The sequence below is a fragment of the Chlorocebus sabaeus genome, chromosome 26 (genome assembly GCF_047675955.1).
Source record: "Chlorocebus sabaeus isolate Y175 chromosome 26, mChlSab1.0.hap1, whole genome shotgun sequence".
Taxonomy (NCBI): domain Eukaryota; kingdom Metazoa; phylum Chordata; class Mammalia; order Primates; family Cercopithecidae; genus Chlorocebus; species Chlorocebus sabaeus.
In genome coordinates, this window is record NC_132929.1 from 41,945,611 (window position 1) to 41,966,664 (window position 21,054).

The 21,054-nt window shown below is 44.3% G+C and overlaps 1 protein-coding gene across 2 annotated transcripts in view; it reads left to right on the plus strand.

Annotated features, from left to right (window-relative positions):
* Nucleotides 1–6,121: 6,121 nt before the first annotated feature.
* The window catches only part of DIS3L (DIS3 like exosome 3'-5' exoribonuclease), a 41,912-nt gene continuing 26,979 nt past the window's right edge, over nucleotides 6,122–21,054 (plus strand). Inside the window, exons 1-3 of one of the 2 annotated variants that reach the window (XM_008016206.3) lie at nucleotides 6,122–6,144; nucleotides 7,774–7,927; nucleotides 19,465–19,593. In XM_008016206.3, the coding sequence (XP_008014397.3) occupies nucleotides 7,884–7,927; nucleotides 19,465–19,593 (173 nt within the window). In that variant the 5' untranslated portion in view covers nucleotides 6,122–6,144; nucleotides 7,774–7,883. Of the gene's footprint in view, nucleotides 6,145–6,341; nucleotides 6,554–7,773; nucleotides 7,928–19,464; nucleotides 19,594–21,054 lie in introns of those variants that run through there. The other variant, XM_008016204.3, reaches the window with a different exon arrangement.

Consider the following 21,054-nt stretch of genomic DNA (forward strand, 5'->3'; position numbering starts at 1 on the left):
CTTTCCCAAGTTCAAACACATACAGTAACAAAATAAAAAAATAAGCCAAAAGACTTTACGTAATGCATTTATCCAATGAAAAACTATATTCCGTGACTTGTGATAGAAATCCTGCAACATGGATGAAAACTTAATTTCATCAATTAATACAAACAAACTAAATAATAGCAATGTTTCTGTTTTGGAATTATACATTGCTATTCACATCACTGAATTTTCTCCTAATATGCTTCAAGACAAAGAATTTTCTTTTTCTTTACTGTATTAATCATTGAAGCTTAAGTTTCTAATTAATTTTGGAGCATCAGAGCCTTTCAGCTCCTTGAATAAAGATATTGTTAAAATTCTAAGGTTTTGTTTGTTTGTTTGTTTGACTCAATTAATTGGATGCGTTTTAATGCCAAGTTTCCAAGACACAGAGAAGACTTTAGGAAAGGCACTAAAAAAAAAAAAAAAAAAAAAAAAAAAAAAAAAATCAATGAAGCAGCGCCCCTTAGTGGTAAAAGGACAAAATTATCAGTACAGTAAATCTTGCTGAGGTATACAATTGGTAAGCGCAAAGTAATTTTCTCTTTAAAAAATTAGAAAGAGTCAAGTAGAACATTTTAGAGTAATCATTGCAAAGTGGATTATGGGGATTCACAGGGTGTTTAGAAAGCCAAAAGGGAGTCATTGCATCTGCTGGGGAAAGTGAAAATCAAGGATTAACAGCCTTTAACGTGTAGGAAATTAAATTATCCCTAATATAAGTAGCAGAATAATCTCAACAGCCATTTGTCCTCCAATGACTCTTTCACTGAGATGAAGTACAAATAAAAGTAAGCTGATTCTGTAGATTTATGGGGTAATTTTAGGTACAGTATTTACATGACCCTTTAGCATCATTGATTCATTAATATCAATACTCAGCAACATAAGACCTGCCAGCCATACTTTACGGCTGCAATCACAAAGGCTCAGGGAAATGAGAGAAGTAGTAGAGTCAATGATTGGATGTCATTGTTTCCAGTTCTGTAACCCTGTAACTGGGTTCATCCATGGTCCACCGCATAGAATGTACTCCATCCTAGAACTCTCTTTGTTTACTAGCTAAAAGGTACATGGCTGAGTCATTATTGTGTGAACTCTGTAGCCCAACTGCTTGGGTTCAAAGTCTGGGTTTCCTGTAATCCCAGCACTTTAGGAGGACAAGGTGGGAGGATGCCTGAGGCCAGGAGTTTGAGCTCAGGCGGGACAACATAGCGAGACCCTGTCTGGACAAAAAAAAACCTTAAAACTTAAAAACAAAACAAAAAACAAGCAAACAAAAAACCCTGGCTTTGCTTTACATTGAGTGTGTGGCCTGGGGAATCACTTCAGTCCTTCTCTACTTCAGTAGAAGAAGTGGCAAGACACTGTGTTGAGGATTAAATGAGGAAAAACAGTAACTGTTTGGAGAAATGCCTGGCACCTAGTAAAAGTTTGAGAAACCTTAGTTGTAATTAGCTGATAGTGCATAGATTGACAAATTCTTCAAAGCGTTGCAAACTTTGGGTTCTGTTTAAACTCGGGATGCATTCCAGCTATCAACAATGGTGAATTACTTGGGAGGAGTAGACTTTGGATGGAAATAGAGCTTCACTGTTTATACTTGGCATACTTTGGTACTATTTGAATGTGTTACAACATGTATGTTGTACTATTGTAATTTTAAACAAATAAACAAATACAGAATATTTCAAAGTTTGCTTCAGTAATCCACCCTGGCCCTTGGAGTTCACTTGCTGGAATTTCTTCTAGGCATTTAACCCCCCTGTCCTTTTAGCCCTTTGCAAAGATGTCCCACCCCACCCCAGGCTAATTTTTTGACGAGACCTTTTGATTACAATCCAGTAGTTGCTGATGGCTGCACTCTAAGAGCACATCTGCAAGAAGGCACGTCAATGCTACAAACTCCTCTGCAGTGTAAGCACACTGGTGCTCAGCCTGAAGATTGAAGTCACACACCAAAGAACACAAGCCACAGTCACAAATTTCTGTCAGCAACAGGGCACTGAAAGCTGTCACCGCATTCTTCTGTCTGGATGTCAGGCTGTCCATCTGCACTTAGATTGACAAGGAAAGGGAAAACTGAAAGGAGAAGCAATCCCCAGGCATCCTTCCCAGTGTTGCCCTGTAGCCCAGAGCACACCAGAACACGCAGGCCACTGATGCTCTCCCACCTCCTAGAGAACTATGCAATTTAGAACTGCCCTAGAAATCTTGAGCAGCTTCTAGCCGGGTGTGGTGGCGGGTGCCTGTAATCCCAGCTATTCGAGAGGCTGAGGCAGGAGAATTGCTTGAACCTAGGAGGCGAGGGTTGCAGTGAGTGGAGATCACACCACTGTCCTCCAGCCTGGGTGACAAAGCGAGACTCTGTCTCAAAAAAGAAAAAAAAAAATCTTGAGCAGCTTCATGAGGACATTTAATATCTAGTGAGGGATTTTTGAACAAATAGCCCTACACAACTCTTGGACAAGTTCCTTAATCTCCTTTACAAAGAGAATAATTAGTTAGGGTGATGATAGCTGCTGTAACAAAAGTTTATTTCTCCTTTACAAGAGTCCACTGTGGGCTGGGCGCGGTGGGTCACACCTATAATCCCAACACTTTGGGAAGCCGAGGCAGGCAGAATCACCTGAGGTTAGGAGTTTGAGACCAGCCTGGCCAACATGGTGAAACTTCGTCTCTACTAAAAATACAAAAAGTAGCTGGGCATGGTGGCGTGCGCCTGTAGTCCTAGCAACTCGGGAGGCTGAGGCAAGACAGTTGCTTGAACCCAGGAGGCAGAGCTTGCTGTGAGCCAAGATTGCACCACTGCACTCCAGCTTGGGCCACAGAGTGAGACTCTGTCTCAAAAAAATATAAAAAAAAGATAATCCACTGTGGAGGTTCCTGTGTCAAAGGCAGCAGCACTCTGCTGTGAACAGTCCTTCAGGGACCCAAGTTGATGAGGGGTCTGCCATCTCTAATGTTGGCTTCCAAAATCCCCTGGGCATTGGTTTCCAGCTGGTAGAACAAGAAAAGGAGCATGCATGGGAGGTTTTTGTGGGCCAGGCCTGGAAATGGTGCCATTATATTCCGCCAACTAGAATTCAGTCACATGGCCACACCTGTATATCTGCAAGGCAAGCTAGGAAATGTGGTTAATCTGTATGCCCAGAGAAAAGGGGGGCATGGATTTGGCAAACAGAGAACCAGAACCAGTCTGCCACAAGAAATCACATACTTACACTGAAGAGTTGTGATAAAGATTAGAGATAATGTGGTGATGTATCCTTGGCCTACGGGGGCATGGAGGTTGGGAAAGACACATCAAATGTGAAAAGAGGCGAGCAGTAGAATGCCCAATTGGAGACCAGATAGTGGGCTGAGCTACAGTAGTCACAAGCAACAAAGGTTAAGGTGCTGGCAGCGCAGACTGACTCATTTAGGGATAAGAGATTTGAGCTAGGTCACTCAGGTAGTGATCGATGCTGTTCACCAAAGGGCTTCAGTGCTCTGCCTTCAGGCCATGAGGCAGCACACACTTCCTGCCCCACCCACCCCTATTGTGTGGTCAACAGGCAGAAGTGAAATGCGTCACTTCTGGACTGAGCTTTTAACTGCTGGGATGAGACTCTCTGGTGGACTTTTTTCCTTTGCCAATGACCACAGTTGGGGTTCCACAGAGGGCCTGCTCCATCAGCCTGAGTCCTGGAAAAGGGCACAGAGCATAGGCTCTTGGTGCCCAGGCAACATCTTGTTATTTTAAGTCACTGAGAGTTTTTATTTTTTATTTTTTATGTTTTTGAAATGGACCTTTGCTCTTGTTACCCAAGCTGGAGTGCAATGTCACAATTTTGGCTCACTGCAACCACCACCTCCCAGGTTCAAGCGATTCTCCTGCCTCAGCCTCTCGAGTGGCTGGGATTACAGGTATGCGCCACCACGCCCGGCTAATTTTTGTATTTTTAGTAGAACGAGGTTTCTCCATGTTGGTCAGGCTGGTCTCGTACTCCTGACCTCAGGTGATCCACCCTCCTAGGCCTCCCAAAGTGCTGGGATTACAGGCGTGAGCCACCACACCTGGCCACGTCACTGAGATTTTTAAAGATGTATATTACCACAGCATAAACTGGCTTATTCTTACAGGTATAGACACTATTTTCAGGCAAGAGGCATCAGATGGCCTGTGAGGCAAACCAACCAACCAACCAACCAACAAAAAGGCACTCTTGTCCATTTTAGCTCATTAGTTCCAAGAATTAAGGAATCATGATTTTTAAAACATAATTTATACATTATTGCCAAAATGCAAGCAAAGGAAGCGCTTAATGGACCTCGAATTATTTAAAATACTAATAAAGCCAACTTTCAATAGAACCTCAGACATATTCTCTTCCTTAAAAGATCATTTGTCCCAATTTGAAGAAAGTTTAAAGCTACCAAGTGCTAAAGAGCGATCTTATGGGCATATTAGTATCTAATCAACACCCTCCCATAACCTGGTGTAATCAGAAATAAAAGAAAAATGAACATGGGAGAGCTTTGGAGGGAACTGTGGGCAGCTACCTGGAACATACTTATGTAGGGACAAATCTGGCAACTTGACTGTCCTCTGGGCTCTCTAGAACTGACCTCCTGAGTTAGGGACAGCCTCCTGCACTGATGGTTGCCTTACAGGCCAGCTCTGTGCTGTTTTCGTAATTCGTGCAATGCCACCTCAGATCTCATTCACATCAGCTCACACTGCAGGATAACTTGATGTGGAAGTACAATGGGTGGGAGATGGTGGCTCTCTTTAATGCATTCCCCTCGAGTGACAAGAGCCATCCAACAAAGCATCCTCAGTTCTGCCTGCTTCAGCATCACAGGAAGTCTGATGTTTCCAGCCAGCTGGTTGAGCTGCCTTAACTGGAGCTCACCAAGCAGACTATAAAGTCCCTAAATGCAGGACCTGTATTTTACTCATCTGTGAATAGCACGGTAATTACTTACGAGCCTGCTTTGAATTCAGTCAGATTCTGGCTTGAATATTGATCCCACCACTTAATAACTGGGTAACCTTGGCCACTTAACTTCCCTAACCCTGCTTTATAGTTTATAAGATATGAATGATAATTCCCCATTCCTTTGACTTGTGGAAATTAAATGGGACACATATATAAAGCTGCTAGTGCAGCTCAAAAGTCTTAGTTGAGTGCTTGGAAGAACAGTGGATTCTATCCAAACAAGGGTGTGTATCTCTTTATCAAGAGGTACAGGCTGGGCGTAGTGGCTCACGCCTGTAATCTCAGCACTTTGGGAGGCTGAGGTGGGAGGATCACTTGAGCCCAGGAGTTTGAGACCAGCCTGGGTAACATAGTGAGACACTCCCATCTCTACAAAAAAAAAAAAGAAGAAGAAAAGAAAAGAAAAAAGCTAGGCGTGGTGGAGAAGATCGCTTGTGCCCAGGAGTTCGGGGACTGCAGTGAGCCGAGCCGTGATCATGCACTACACTCCAGCCTGACTGACAGAACAAGACCCTGTCCAAAAAAAAAAAGCTATTAATACAAACATGTACGTTTGTGATTGTGGCACAGTGGCAGTTTAAAGGAGAAATCCTTTGCCAGAGGTTGCAAAAGCTATAAAAGTTGGAGTGGAACAGTGCTTCAAGGGAAGAGATTGGTTTTCATTTTATCTGCATTGTTTGAATATATAAGTACATGATAACTTCAATAGGGATACCAAAACAAATAAATAAATTTTAAAAAGAACATGAAAGGCCAGGCGCAGCAGCTCACACCTATAATCCCAACACTTTGGGAGGCCGAAGCAGGTGGATCGCTTGAGACCAGCCTGGCCAACAGAGCAAGACCCGCCCCCCTCACCCCCCCGCATCTCTACAAAAAAAGAAAAAATCTTTTAAAAAAGTACATGTAATTTAAAATGAATACAACTTTTTAGAAATGTTGGGCTAGCAGGGTTGCCGGCTTATTTGGTGAGTCTTTCACCTCGTTTGGAGATAGCGAGAGCAACGAAGAGAAAACATTAATTACCAGGTATTAGTATTAATACGGCGGCTCCATTCCCACATGGACCTGGGGGGACAAAAACTCCTAATCTTGGACAGCTGCGCCCAGCCCTTCTTCACCTGCCGTCCAGGTATCATCCTAGTCTTCCCTCCGTCTCTGGGGTGGGTCGTTTCCAACCCTCCGCCCTGGTCCAGGCCACTGAGGGAAGGGAACAAAACTGAGGCCGGGAGGGCCGGGCCCCAGCCTGGAGCGTGTGGCTCCGGGCCTCCCCCGGGTGCGGCAGTTACGGCGGTTCCGGAGCCGCGGCGCCCAGGGCCGAGGGGCGGGCCCGAAGCCGCGGCCTCGCCTCCGCCGCGCCGGCCGCTCCCGCCGCTCCGCGGCCTCCCGGAGACACGCCGCCATGCTGCAGAAGCGGGAGAAGGTGCTGCTGCTGAGGACCTTCCAGGGCCGCACGCTGCGGATCGTGCGCGAGCACTACCTGCGGCCCTGCGTGCCCTGCCACAGCCCGCTCTGCCCGCAGCCAGCCGCCTGCAGCCACGGTCAGGGCCGGGGCGGGGACGGGGCCGGCGGGAGCGGGCGGGACCGGGCGGCTGCGGTGACGGGGTGAGCGCGGCCCAGAGGCGGAGCGCCAGCGGCGGGGACACCGAGGCGTAGGCCCCGCGGCCTGCGCCCACCCGCCGGCCTCACACCCAGCCCTCTGCCGGTCGGGACCCAGCGGCCCAAGTCCGCGGCTTCCGGGGTGCCCCGCCCGGGACTCCCCGACTGCTCCGCTCTGTCCAGTGGGAGGGCCCGAGAGACCCGCAACCCATCCCGGAGTCCGGGTGGCTTGGCTCCTCAGAGGGGCCCAAGGGCGCGGAAGCCGAGCGTTCCTCCCGCCGCAACCTCGCGCGGTGGAGAAATGGGGAGGTCCCGAGCCGGGAGCCCCCTGGAGCTCCCGAAGCTGACATCGTCTGCTTTGCAGCCACAGGTTTCCTGACATAGCCGCACTGGTGCCCCAGACTTTCCCTCCGGTGGAGAGCCTCTTCACCGTAGCTTTGTGAACTATCTGGGCCCGCACTGGAGAGGAAAGTCACGGGGAGGTTGGACTGGGGACTCCTGGGCCCCTGTCCTTGGTTTCTAGGCTGCAAGGGTGGCCGATAGAACGATGCACGTTACTGGCTCTCTTCCCCCATGGGAGGATGAGCATGGGATGGGGGTCCTTGTCAGCGAATGTTTGGAATCCTCCAGACATTGTGATTAAGATGAACATTTCAGTTAGAGCTTGGCTAACCGGCTCTCAGATACGGGCCTGGTGGAAACCCCACCTCTGCCCGTTGCTTGCACGGATCATTTTCTCCATTCAATCTTTCTGGCTCTTGGAGGCTGCTGAGCACGTGCAGAAGCTTGACACAGAGCCAACCTGAAATTGCTGGGCATCATATACAAGTGGTATAAATGTGGGGGTGCTTCATTTGAATGTGTTTGTCAATGATGAGGTAACACTGAAATATTCAGGTTATGCTGAAAATGTGCTTGTTCGTTGTTAAATCAGCCATCCTCTCCGGCACCTCTGGCAACACCATAAACCACGTTGAGCTTGTATTTATCACAGCTTCCAAAAAAAAGAGGGTGCTCAATATACCTGAGCTTTGGGTCTTTTAAAAACTCCCACCGTGGAGTTAAGACTGGAAGTTATTTTGTATGCCAGAGCACTGTGACATTTAAATAAACCAGGTTTGAAAACATTGTCTAATCTCTTACATTTTGAATTATGTTCCAGATGGGAAACTCTTGTCTAGTGATGTGACTCATTACGTGATCCCAGACTGGAAAGTTGTTCAAGATTATCTTGAGATCCTTGAGTTTCCTGAATTGAAGGGAATTATTTTCATGCAAACAGCTTGTCAAGCAGTGCAGCATCAAAGAGGCCGGAGGTATACGTTTTGCATTCTTTATTTCTATATGGCATAGGTTCCCCCCCACCTTAGAAAAGCTCCCTTGTTGGAGGGGGATGGGAGGAATTCATTATTTTGTCAGAAAGGACTTTTTAAACTAATTTTGTATTCTCTTTGATAGTGAGGAATGCAGTAACATTATTTTATATTTCTGCTGCAACACCTGGCTAAGAGCTCTGACTGTAGATCAATAAACTGCAGTGTCCCCAGTATGTGGGTATTTAAGATTCTAGTGTGAATTGGCTTTTGGCTTGCATTTTTATAGTGGCAGGGTTACTGTTTATTTCTTGTTGATAATGTGTATTATTTAATCTTATTTATAGATACATTGTTTCAGAAGCATACATTCTTTTCTTGGGGAAAAGAGTACTTCATTTTTAAATTTTAGACTCCTTTATTGGAGATGCAAATTGTAATGATTTATTCAGTGAAACCAGAAATAGCTTGTTTTATTTTTAGATTACTAGTGTGACTACCAGCCATAGTCATTGTATTTGCTAAACAAAGCATTTCTAATTGAACCAGTCTAAAATTCTTGCCTTGTACTTAAATGAAGAATAGTTGTCTACCTTTTAAACAAATACTTTAAAAAACGATTTCGCTTCCTTTAATGTTGAGAAAGGTTTATGACTTGAACTTAAGACTGTATGGAAATAGCATATTAGAATTATATGTCCAACCTCTTAACACTCTAAGTTATTTAATAAGCACAAACTATGCATTTATTCTTTTTTAAAATGTTGTGGTTTCTTCAGGCCTTGGTAATAAAAGACGAAGTGTTTTTATTTGTATATGAAAATGACAAATTGTCCTCTTATTATACGCTCAGTTCAAAAAACGTACATTAACCAGATTGTGTGCAGGTTTTTTTCAGACAGAATATTTTTAAATGAGCTTCAAGTTGATTTTGTTCAGACACCAAGATATAGATGTTTATACAGATCCAAATTTAAATGCTGCTCCAGGTGTCATATTTCAATTTCTGCTACTAAAATCAATTTGTTGTTATCATTAGGATTGCTAACACACTGCGAGCCTTTTCAACTTCTGTTTTCTAAAATATTTTTAATGTTAAGGATTGTTTTAGAAACCAATTTCTGGGACATTCAAAGACAAAGAGTTGAAATTTAAACATCTTTTCTCCTGAACATTTCAAGAGTAGTTAACTTGATGAAAAACTATTGGTTTTCCACTGCCTTACCATGTCTTTGAATATACTAAATGTGAAAACAAAAGATGAGGAGTTATGAAATAGGGCTATATGATAATACCCTGATTTTGTTCGTTGGGTAAGCACTTTTTAAGCTCTTAGTTCCAGGCCTTGGGGAATAAAAAAGTTGTTTGTTTTTTTTTTTCTTCTTGAGATGGAGTCTGGTTCTGTCGCCTGAGTTGGAGCGCAGTGGCATGATTTTGGCTCACTGCAACCTCCACCTCCTGGGTTCAGTGATTCTCCTGCCTCAGCCTCCTGAGTAACTGGGATTACAGGCACCCGCCACCACGCCCGACTAATTTTTGCATTTTTTGGAGAGATGGGGTTTCACCATGTTGGTCAGACTTGTCTTGAACTCCTGACCTCGTGATCTGTCCACCTCGGCCTCCCAAAGTGCTGGGATTACAGGCATGAGCCACTGCGCCCGGCCCAAAAGAAGGCTTAGTTCCTCTCATCTTGCTGGGGTTAGATGGAAGAAGCAAGACAGTTATTATGAAGCACCTTAGACACACGAAGGATAATTTCATGTGGACTATGCTAAGTGCAGAAGTAAACGTGGGGTAGAGGGATTAGGCCAGAAAATCCTCTGGGGGAATGGATTTGAGACTGGTCTTTAAGGGCATATTACGAGTATGATTGAAGAAGAGGAAGAAATCGGCAAGTTTGGGCCTTGGCACTTTGTTTACCTGTTAAGCAACCAGCAGGTGCATTCAGGTTGACATAGCTAAATGACCCAAATTGTCCGAGTGCTAGAAAGTGTCTTTTATTGAAGGCTAACATTAAAATTAATAATAGGCATTGAATACATAAGATCCGGGAGACTTTATCATTATTAATAAAGTTTATTAATCCAGCCTTCCTAAGTGTTAAGTGTAAGTTATTTGACTTTTTAAAATTGACAGATTAAAATTATATATATTTGGCCATGCCCAGTGGCTCATACTTATAATCCCAGCACTTTGGGAGGCCAAGACAGGAGGATAACCTGAGCCCAGTTCAAGACTAATCTGTGCAACATAGTGAGACCCCTGTCTCTATTAAAAAATTTACTTTAAAAAATCATACATATTTATGGTATACAACATGATGTTTTGAAATATGTATACATTGTGGAAAGGCTAAATCAAGCTACTTAGCATGTGCATTACTTTACATACTTACCATTTTTTTGGTGATAATTAACTTTTTATATTTAACTGAACTTGGCCTAGCAGAAGCTCTCTAGTGTTTTGTTCATTTAATGTTGCGGAACATTTTGTTTTGTTTTTCAGTTCTTCCTTGGAGATTTTTGAGATGCGAGTAAATAATTCATTTTATCCAATATGGTTTTAGGAGCATTCGTGGTTAGGAAAGTTTTGTCATTTAATAATCCCTGGTCCGTCTGGTGTCTGGTTTAGGATGCTTTGCTTGTTCCTTTTGACTCCCTCCTGAATTCCTTCTGTATAGCTTCAGAGAGTCTCCATATTTCATGCCTCAGTTTCTTGATTGTATATAAGATTGACATCAGGCCAGGCTCAATGGCTCACACCCCTAATCCCAGCACTTTGGGAGGCCAAGGCAGGTAGATCACTTGAGGTCAGGAGTTTGATACCAGCCTGGCCAACATGGCGAAATCCTGTCACTACTAAAGATACAAAAATTAGCCAGATGACGTGGCACAGGCCGGTAATCCCAGCTACTCAGGAGACGGAAACAGGAAAATCACTTGAACCCGGGAGGCGGAGGTTGTGGTGAGCCGAGATCGTGCTACTGCACTCCAGTCTGGGCAACAAAAGCGAGACTCTGCCTCAAAAAAAAAAAAAAAAAAAAGATTGAAATTGTAGAATATTATAGTTGGAGAAATCTGAAAGGTCACATGATCTAACTCCCCATCCACTACCTCAGTGTTCTCAACATGAGTGATATATCAACCTTGTTTCTTTTTTTTTTTTTTTTTTTTTGAGGCAGAGTTTCGCTCTGTCGCCCAGGCTGGAGTGCAGTGGCCGGATCTCAGCTCACTGCAAGCTCCGCCTCCCGGGTTCACGCCATTCTCCTGCCTCGAGACTCCCGAGTAGCTGGGACTACAGGCGCCCGCCACCTCGCCCGGCTAGATTTTTGTATTTTTTAGTAGAGACGGGGTTTCACTGGGTTAGCCAGGATGGTCTTGATCTCCTGACCTCGTGATCCGCCCGTCTCGGCCTCCCAAAGTGCTGGGATTACAGGCTTGAGCCACCGTGCCCAGCCAACCTTGTTTCTAAAAGAAAAAAATCCTCCTGGATACCAGTGTTAATTTATTTTCTTCTATTGTTATTTAAATATGTTTAAACATAAATCTCGGTATAAGTCCTCATGTTTAAGTACTTTAATACAATCCTAGTTTAAGTTAAATAAAGTTACAAAATCCGAAAACTGCAAATGAACATTATTCAATGTGACAGATAACATTGTTTTGCTGAAACGAAATCACCAGAGTTGGGTTTAACCATGGAAAGACATAACCTTTAATCTGGTTGTACTTGTAATGAGATTACCTATTTTGATTTCAATAGTATCAATGCAGAGAATGCTTGTTCTCGTAAGTATATTGCACAGAACAAGTATGACTAATATCAGGTCTTCTGTCATTCAGGATAATCACGTGTTCTGCCATCTAATAATCTTCACATAAATGCTTATTTAATGGGGAGTCCCCCTGACACCTCTGTAAGGCTGTTTTGTCCACCGTGTGCATGTGTTCACATGTGTGTTCGTTTATTCAACAAACGTTCACCAAGAGACTATATGTGCCAGAAACTGCTAGCACTGAGGGCACAGTGGCGAACCAAAGCAGACGGAGTCCTGGCAGGGTGACAGGCAGTAATCGGGCAATCACACAAACAGATGCAGAACTGCAGCTGTGACAAAGGCACTGAAGCACAGGGACGGGGCACCAGGAGAGCCCAGACCAGCCAAAGGAGGCAAGGAAGGGCATTTCTGACGGGGCTGCCTAGGCGGAGGTCCAAGGGTTGGCGTAAACCAGACAGAGCGGAGGAAAGCTTTCAAGGTAGAGGAAAATGCCTGGGGCCTATGGGGAGGGGCCTGTGGCACACCCCAGGAGCTAAAAGAACGCCTGGGTGGGATGGAAGGCCTCATGGCCTCAGGGATATCAGGGAAAAGTTTTAAGCAAAATGAGATAACATGATCAGATTCCTGTCCTAAAAGGATTACTCAGTGGTAGTTCACACCTGTAATCCCAACCAACACTTTAGGAGGCGGAGGTGGGTGGATCGCCTGAGGTCAGGAGTTGAAGACCAGCCAGGCCAACAGGGTGAAGCCCCAGCTCTACAAAAATCCAAAAATTAGCTGGGCATGATGGTGGGTACCTGTAATCCTAGCTACTCAGGAGGCTGAGGCGGGAGAATTGCTTGAACCTGGGAGGCAAAGGTTGCAGTGAGCCAAGATCACGTCATTGCACTCCCGTCTGGGCAAAAGAGCAAAACTCCATCTCAAAAACAAAACAAAACAAAACAAAACAAAAACGCAGGATTACTGGGCCAGGTAGAGAAGAGGCCTGGAAAAAAGAAGGGAGGAGGCTTTTGCTTTAGTCCAGATGAGGGAATGTTGGTAGCTTAGAGACAGAGTGAAATAGATGTTTCCAAGACCTGCTTAATAGGTAAAAAATCTATAAAACTTCCTAAGTGTGTAACTAAGAGAATTGAAAACATGTCAACATTGAAACTGAAAACATCATACACAGCCGGGCGCAGTGGCTCACGCCTGTAATCCTAGCATTTTGAGAGGCCAAGGTGGGCAGATTGCCTGAGCTCAGGAGTTCCAGACTGGGCGACATGGTGAAACCCCATCTCTACTAAAATACAAAAGATTGGCTGTGTGTGGCGCACGCCTGTAGTCCTAGCTACTCGGGAGACTGAGACATGAGAATTGCTTGATCCTGGGAGGCGGAGGTTGCAGTGAGCCGGGATCACTCCACTGCACTCCAGCCTGGGTGACAGAGCAAGACTCCATCTCCAAAAATAAATAAATAAATAAAAATGAAAACATCATACACAAATGTTCATGGCAGCTTTCTTCATCATAACCAAAATATGGAAACATCCCAAATGTCCATTAATTGATTATCGTTAAGTAAAATGTGGACTATCCATATAGGGGAATATTATTCAGCTATAAGATGGAATGACGTACTGATACATGCTACAACGTGGATAAACCACAAACACATGCTAAGTGGAAGAAGCCAGCGCACACATAAAAACATCATATGTTGTATAATTCCATTTATGTAAAATGTCCAGAATAGGTATATCAACAGAGACAGAAAGTAGATTCGTGGTTGCCAGGAGCTGGGGTCAAGGGGAACAGGCAATGACTGCTTAATGGATGGATACAGATTTCTTTTCCGAGTGATTAAAATGTTCTGCAATTAGATCAATGGTGATGGTTGCATAACTGTGACTATACTAAAAACCACTGAATTGTGTGTGTTTTAAGGGCAAATTTTATGGTATGTGAATTATATCTCTTTATAAAGCTGCTATTTTTTAAAATCTCTAGAACTAGTGATTTAGGTATGTGAGATGGTGGGGAAGGTGGGGTCAAGGGTATCACTGAGGTTTCTGGTTTACATGACTGGATGGAGAGAGGGAAAGCTAGAGGAAGCCTGGGGGCAGGGAAGTCAAGGTCCAGAGTTTCAAGTGTCTCTGGGGCGTCTGAGAGGGCCTCACTGACGCCAAATGGCAGTGCAGTTAGAAGGCAGTCGTTCAGATGGCCCCAAATGTACTCCATAAAAATGTTTTGTGGCCGGGCGCAGTGGCTCACGCCTGTAATCCCAGGACTTTGGGAGGCCGAGGCGGGTGGATTACGAGGTCAGGAGATCGAGACCATCCTGGCTAACAAGGTGAAACCCCGTCTCTACTAAAAATACAAAACATTGGCCGGGTGTGGTGGCGGGCACCTGTAGTCCCAGCTACTCAGAAGGCTGAGGCAGGAGAATGGCGTGAACCCAGGAGGCGGGAGCTTGCAGTGAGCCGAGACCCTGCCACTTCACTCCAGCCTGGATGACAGACCGAGAAACTCCGTCTCAAAAAAAAAAAAAAAAAAGGTTTTGTGAGTATTGTGTAATATAAATGGCAATATAAACTTGTAGAAAACTCAGTGGTCTCTGAAGGTGAGTCTGTGAGACCCTACCTGGGTTCTGCAAAATCCAGGTGACAAAATACATTTAGTATAGAATTCACTTTGTAGGTCTTTCCAGGGTGTGGGGCTCCCACTTCTAATCCTTAGAGAGAACAGTCAGCAGCGGAAAGGGATGTTGCATCTGTAAGTAAGGTCACCACTGAATGAAAATAGTAAAAAAATCAACCTAAAGAAGGTAGGTTTAACTGCCCCTCTGAGAAATTGCTTAAAACATTAAGATGATGGAGTTTTAGAAAACATCCAAGCCAGTCCAGGGAACTAAGGTTTTTCTGTAAGACTTGAGTATTTCTGTATGTATGTGTGAGAAGGAGTCTCGCTCTGTCACCCAACCTCTGCCTCCTGGGTTCAAGCGGTTCTCCTGCCTCAGCCTCTTGGGTAGCTGGGACTACAGGCGCCCACCACCATGCCTGGTTAATTTTTGTATTTTTAGTAAAGACAGAGTTTTGCCATATTGGCCAGGCTGGTCTCAAACTCCTGACCTGAAGTGATCCTCCCACCTCGGTTTCCCAAAGTGCTGGGATTGCAGGTGTGAGCCACCACCCCTGGCCTGTACTTGACTATCTGAAACCATTGTTCTCCTGTCATTCTGGTTGAATTTGCTTAAGGCGCATGGTGCTGTTTGCTGACTCCATGCAGGATATTCATCTATCTAGTCCCATCATATGCACTACAAAACCCTGACTAGCAAAAAATATGACTATATCATATGTATGTGCCATTAAATTATAACTGTAAGCCCACATGTCTACAAGCAAACCCGACTGTCACACTGAGAGTGATTCGCTGTTTGTTTCCTGCTTTCTGCATTAATATTCTTTTGCCATTTGTTCATTTGTTTTATCTGGCTGATAGGTAGCTGACAAATGGAAACTTGCACTAAAAGTCTAAGAAAATATATGTGGTAGTGAAACGTAAAATTGAGAGCATTTTTTGTTAAGTGATATATTTTTCTAAATATTAGGAAAGATTGTCATTAATCTGGTGGTAACCCCTGGGTCTGGCTTGTGGCACATCAGTATTTGCAGAGGACAGAATTTAGGAATCTCTGGGACTGCACAGTAGCTCATGCCCAGCACGTTGGGAGGCCGAGGCAAGAAGATTGCTTGAGCTCAGGAATTTGAGATCAGCCTGGCTAACATAGTGAGACCCTGTGTCAATACAAAAAAAAATATATTAACTGAGGATGGTGGCGTGCGTCTGTAGTCCTAGCTACTCGTGAGGCTGAGGTGGGAGAACACTTGAGCCTGAGAGTTTCAGGCTGCAGGGAGCCGTGATCACGCCGCTGCGCTCCAACCTGAGCAACAGAGCAAGTTCCTGTCTCAAAAAAACAAAAACCCTGGTCTGAAGTGAAGGTGTGAAAACAAATGCAGTGATGTCTATGAAGCTTAGCGAAAGGCAGCTGGGCTCTGGAAATGTCAGTTTGTTCAGGGGCATTATTATCCTGCACTTGGGTCACTGTTATCATGTAGGGCTGTGCATTCATTTGTTCATTTGGAAAGCATTGATTCAGCACCTGCTGTGGGTGAAGCACTGAAGTAAAGCCTTCCTGTCTGCTGTCTCGCACGTTCCGCCCTGCTCTCATCTCTTGAGCCCTTTGTCTCCACTCACTCTTATTCATCCTTCGGATCTCATGGGTCACCTACTCCAGGAAGCTTTCCCATCCCTGCCATCTTCTCCTTTCAAGCACTTATCCCACTGAAATGGGTGGTTCTTTGTTATGTTTGGTTTGTTTTTGCCAAGTAGCATAGCTTTATTTTAAATTGTGGTAAAATGTACATACATAAAATTGTCATTTGAACTATTTTTAAGTGCACAATTCAGGGGCATTAAATACATATGCCTTGTTGTCAGCCATCACCAACATCTGTCTCCAGAACTTTTCATCTGTCCTAACTGAAACTCTATACCCCTTAAACACCATCTCCCCTCCCTGGCCCCCATTCTGCTATTCTACTTTCCATCTCGATGAATTTGACTACTCTCGGTACCTCGTGTAACTGGAATGACACAGTATTTGTCCTTTTGTGAGTGGCTTATTTCACTCTGCATAATGTGTCAAGGTTCATCCATGCTATGGCATGCATTGGAACTTTCTTCCTTTTTAAATGTGAATAATATATTCCACATTTTGTTTATCCATTCATCCATTGATAGACTGCTTCCACCTTTTGCCTATATACTGTGAGTAATGTTGCTATGAACCTATACAAATGTCTGTTTGAGTCCTTGCTTTCAATTTGGGTGTATACCCAGAAGTGGGATTACTGGATTGTGTGGTATGTCTATTTTTCCTTTCTTTGCTGCAGACATGGGGCACTGCCCTATCTATGCCATAGGACACTATTCAGATGCAGTGGGATGTCTAGTTGGTGTTCCCAAGGGCATTCAGTGCAGCAGCCCTCCCCTCCCCCAGCAGACCTGGCACATAGAAGCAAAGATTTGCTAAATGAAGGATGCTTAGCAAGGGAGATCATTTGTAAAGAAATAACTACAGTAAGTTCAAGTGTTTTGTAATGGTGCACAAAATATGATGGTAGGTAAAGGGAACAAAAACTTCTAGGGGACAAAGTCAGGAAGAACAGGCAATATTTTTTCAGTGTTTTCTCTGAAATGACAAATTGCAGATGTTTATGAAATCTCTCCAAAAATTGCTCCTATTACTTAATAAGTGCTCAGTCTTAAAATTCTAAGCATTATCAAAATGTGTAAGGCAGAAAGTGAAGGCCTGCCCACACTGTTAACAGTGTGACATAGACTCTTCCAAGAGGCTTTCAAAATAAGTTTTAAATGTGTCTTTATCCAGGCATGGTGGCTCACACCTGTAATCCCAACACTTTGGGAGGCCAAGGCAGGAGGATTGCTTGAGCCTAGGAGTTCGAGATCAGCCTGGGAAACATGGCAAGACCCTGTCTCTACAAAAAAAATTATAAAAATTAGCCAAGCACAGTGGGGTATGCCTGTAGTCTCAGCTACTCGGGAGGCTGAGGTGAGAGAATCATCTGAGCCCAGGAGTTTGAGGCTACAGTGAGCCATGATCGTGCCACTGCATGCCAGGCTGGGTGACAGAGTGAAACCCTGTCTCAAAAAAATAGGGTCTTTGTGAAAGTGGGAAAATTACCCATATAATATGTTCTATGTATCTTGAGGGATGAGGGAACAGCTTTTGTTTGTACAAGTGGAATTCTGTTAAGAAAAGCCGCCATTCACAGAAATGAAACTGAATCCCTTTGTTTATTAAGATATTTTATGGCCAGGCGTGGTGGCTCATGCCTATGATCCCAGCACCTTGGGAAGCCGAGGCGGGTGGATCACCTGAGGTCAGGAGTTTGAGACCAGCCTGACAAACATGGTGAAACCCTGTCTCTACTAAAAATACCAAAATTAGCCAGGCATGGTGGTGGGTGTCTGAATTCCAGCTACTTGGGAGGCTGGGGCGGGAGAATCACTTAAACCTGGGAGGTGGAGGTAGCAGTGAGCCGAGATCGTGCCACTGTGCTCTAGCCTAGGCAACAGAGTGAGACTCTGTCTCAAAGAAAAAAAAAAGATATTTTATAAGTTGCTATTTATGATTCTTTTCACAGTGACTCAAAATTAGAATTACTAAGAAAATAAAATCTATTTCTTGTTTTCTAATAAAATGTAAGACCACATAGTTTGGTGGTCAGTGTTTATGTATTTAACAAGATTCGTTGGGGAGTTCTGCCTTTGCTTCAACAAAAAGACTCAAATTTAAAAACCTATGGAGGCAGGCTGGAGGTGCGGAAGGAAGGGTACAAATGTTATTATATTAAAACACATGTTAAATCTGATTTAATACGAATCCGTTTTTATTTTATTTTTATTTTGTTAGTGACAGGGTCTCATTCTGTTCCCCAGGCTGGAGTTCAGTGGCATAATCATAGCTCACTGCAGCCTCAGACTCCTGGGCTTAAAGGACCCTCCTGCCTCAGCCTCCCGAGTAGCTAGAACTACAGGCGTGTACCACCATGCCCAGCTAATTTTTGTATTTTTAATTTGTGTAGAGATGGGGTCTTGCTATGTGGCCCAGGCTGGTCACCAGCTCCTGGGCTCAAGCGATCCTCCTTCCTCAGCCTCCTAAAGTGCTGCAATTACAGGCATGAGCCACCACACCCAGCAAATTCATCTTTAAATAAGCAGTTGACTCCCTTTAACATAACTGAGTGTTTTCTGTGATTTTATATTATCTAGACTATTGAAAAGCACCTTCTTAGAAACTGACCCATAGGAGACTTGATGTTTGATTTGTGGCTTCAGCCAGCATTGTGGGAAGGATGTTTTTTTGGTTGTTTTTTGAGACAAGGTCTCGCTCTGTAACCCAGGCTGGAATGTAGTGGCGCAATCACAGCTCACTGCAGCCTTGACTTCCCAAGCTCAAGCAATCTCCCCACCTCAGCCTCCCAAGTAGCTGGGACTACAGGTGCGCACTACCATGCCTGGCTAATTTTTGTATTTTTTGGTAGAGAAAGGGTCTCCCTATGTTGCCCATACTAGTGTTGAACTCCTGGCCTCAAACCATCCTCCTTCCTCGGCTATGGAAAGGATCTGTTGATGGGCAAAACCGTAAAACTTTCCGTCAGTTGTCTGACAGATGAGGCTAGCTCTCATTTATGTAAATCAGGGTGGCTGCATAAATAAAATTCACAGATAAATCCCCAAACTTATTTAACTTACATGTTCTTTTCTAGGACTGCCAGCAAAAAGTCAAATGTATTCATGCTTAATGACATTTATAAAACAAAGTGAGGTCCAAAAATAAAGTGCTAATCCGTGCACTCAGGCTTCAAAGAGGGGGCTAGGCAGGGCAAGGCGGTATAATTATATAATAAAATGGCTGGAAGTCTCTGAAGGGGAAAGGAGAGAAAAGGAGTTTAATTGATCTGCAAACTAATTAACTAAGCCCTGCCTAAGCACATTCTAGCAGGCAAAGTCAAGAAGCAGTAGCAGCCCAATAGGACTGAGCACACTGAGACCAATATAAATACATGTTCTTCAGGTTTAAAATAATCAATCTTTTGCTCTAAAATACCCCATCCTTTTTTGATCCTTAGCAAGAGATGGCAGTGGATGAATACCTGCTTTGTTAGATTTATTTTTCTCCTCCGTGTCACAGACAGTATAACAAACTGCGAAACCTGCTGAAGGATGCGCGTCATGATTGCATTCTCTTTGCTAATGAATTCCAGCAATGCTGCTATCTGCCGCGGGAAAGAGGAGAGTCCATGGAGAAGTGGCAGACCAGGTATGGCCCTGACTTGCTGCCGTTTTCACACCGTCGTCTTCTTTCGTATCCTCATCATTGGCTGTTTGGGCGTTGATTTAAATAGTCTGCTAGAACAAACCAACAATTATTCTGGAACCGTGATTAACACCGAAACGCTTACCATGTCAATATTTTAGATATATCATTTGAATACATAACTGATACATTTTTTTGAAAATTGCAGTTAGGAAGACATAGGTACCCAGAGTATGTTTGCCCCAGACCCTAGCAGCTATCAGGATCATTCCAGTGACCTAGAAGTCATAACTTTAATACGTGTATGTAGAAGGAAGGCAGAAGAGCTCCTTTTTTGTTTTTTAATTTTAATTTTTATTTTTGAGACTGTGTTTTTTGCCCTGTCACCCAGGCTGGAGTGCAGTGGTATGATCACAACTCACTGCAGCCTCGACCTCCCGAGCTCGAGTTTTCCTTCCACCTCAGCCTCCCAAGTAGCTGGGACCACAGGCCTGTGCCACCACACTCTTTTAATTTTTGTATTTTTTGTAGAAACGGGGCCCCATTATGTTGCCCAGGCTGGTCTTCAATTCCTGGGTTCAAGCGATCCACTTGTCTCGGCCTCCCAAAGTGCTGGGATTATAGGTGTCAGCCACTGTGCCCGGCCAGGCTCCTACTTACAGTCTTATTAAACTGAAACTGGTCACTTAATTCTGAAAAAAACTGCTTCAGGAAATACAGTGTCCTGATTTAAGTCTGCCGAAAGCAGAGCGTAAAGCAAGTCCTTGGGAGTGTGGAGTGTTTATGTAGAAAGCAGTTCCCAGAAGCAGGAGTGAGGAAGTGGGGAGAGTGAGATGGAGATGGAGGGCAGGTGGTGAAGGATGTGCTGCTGCTGCGGGAAACGAAGGCTCCATCAGTGCTGCTGAGGAGCCACACGGAATGTGCCTCAGAAGTTACCTTGAAAGCTGGGCATGGTGGCTCACGCTTATAATCCCAGCACTTTAGGAGGCTGAGGCTAGAGGATCAGGAGTTCAAGACCAGCCTGGATAACATAGTGAGACCCCATCTGTACAAAAAGTTAAAAATTAGCCGGGGATGGTGACATGCACCTGTAGTCCCAGCTACTCAGGAGGCTGAAGCAGGAGGATCACTTGAGCCTGGGAAGTCAAGGTTATAGTGAGCCATTATTCACCACTGCATTCCAGCCTGGGCGACAGAGTAAGACCCTGTCTCAATCCATCAATCAATCCAGTCCTATACACAGTTCTCCAGACCTGTTTCCCAGTTCCAGTTCTTTTTTGGAAGATTTCCAGGCATTTCACATGGTTCCATATCAGACCCTATTAGATTATGATCTTCAGCTACTTGCAGCTTAGTTTTTCTCTTAGCCAAATACTTGCTTCTTCATCTTTTAAGCCTCACATAACATAGCTTGTCATCTTGTGTGGTGCCCCAGTTAAACAGTGTAAAAGATGGCAGAGACTC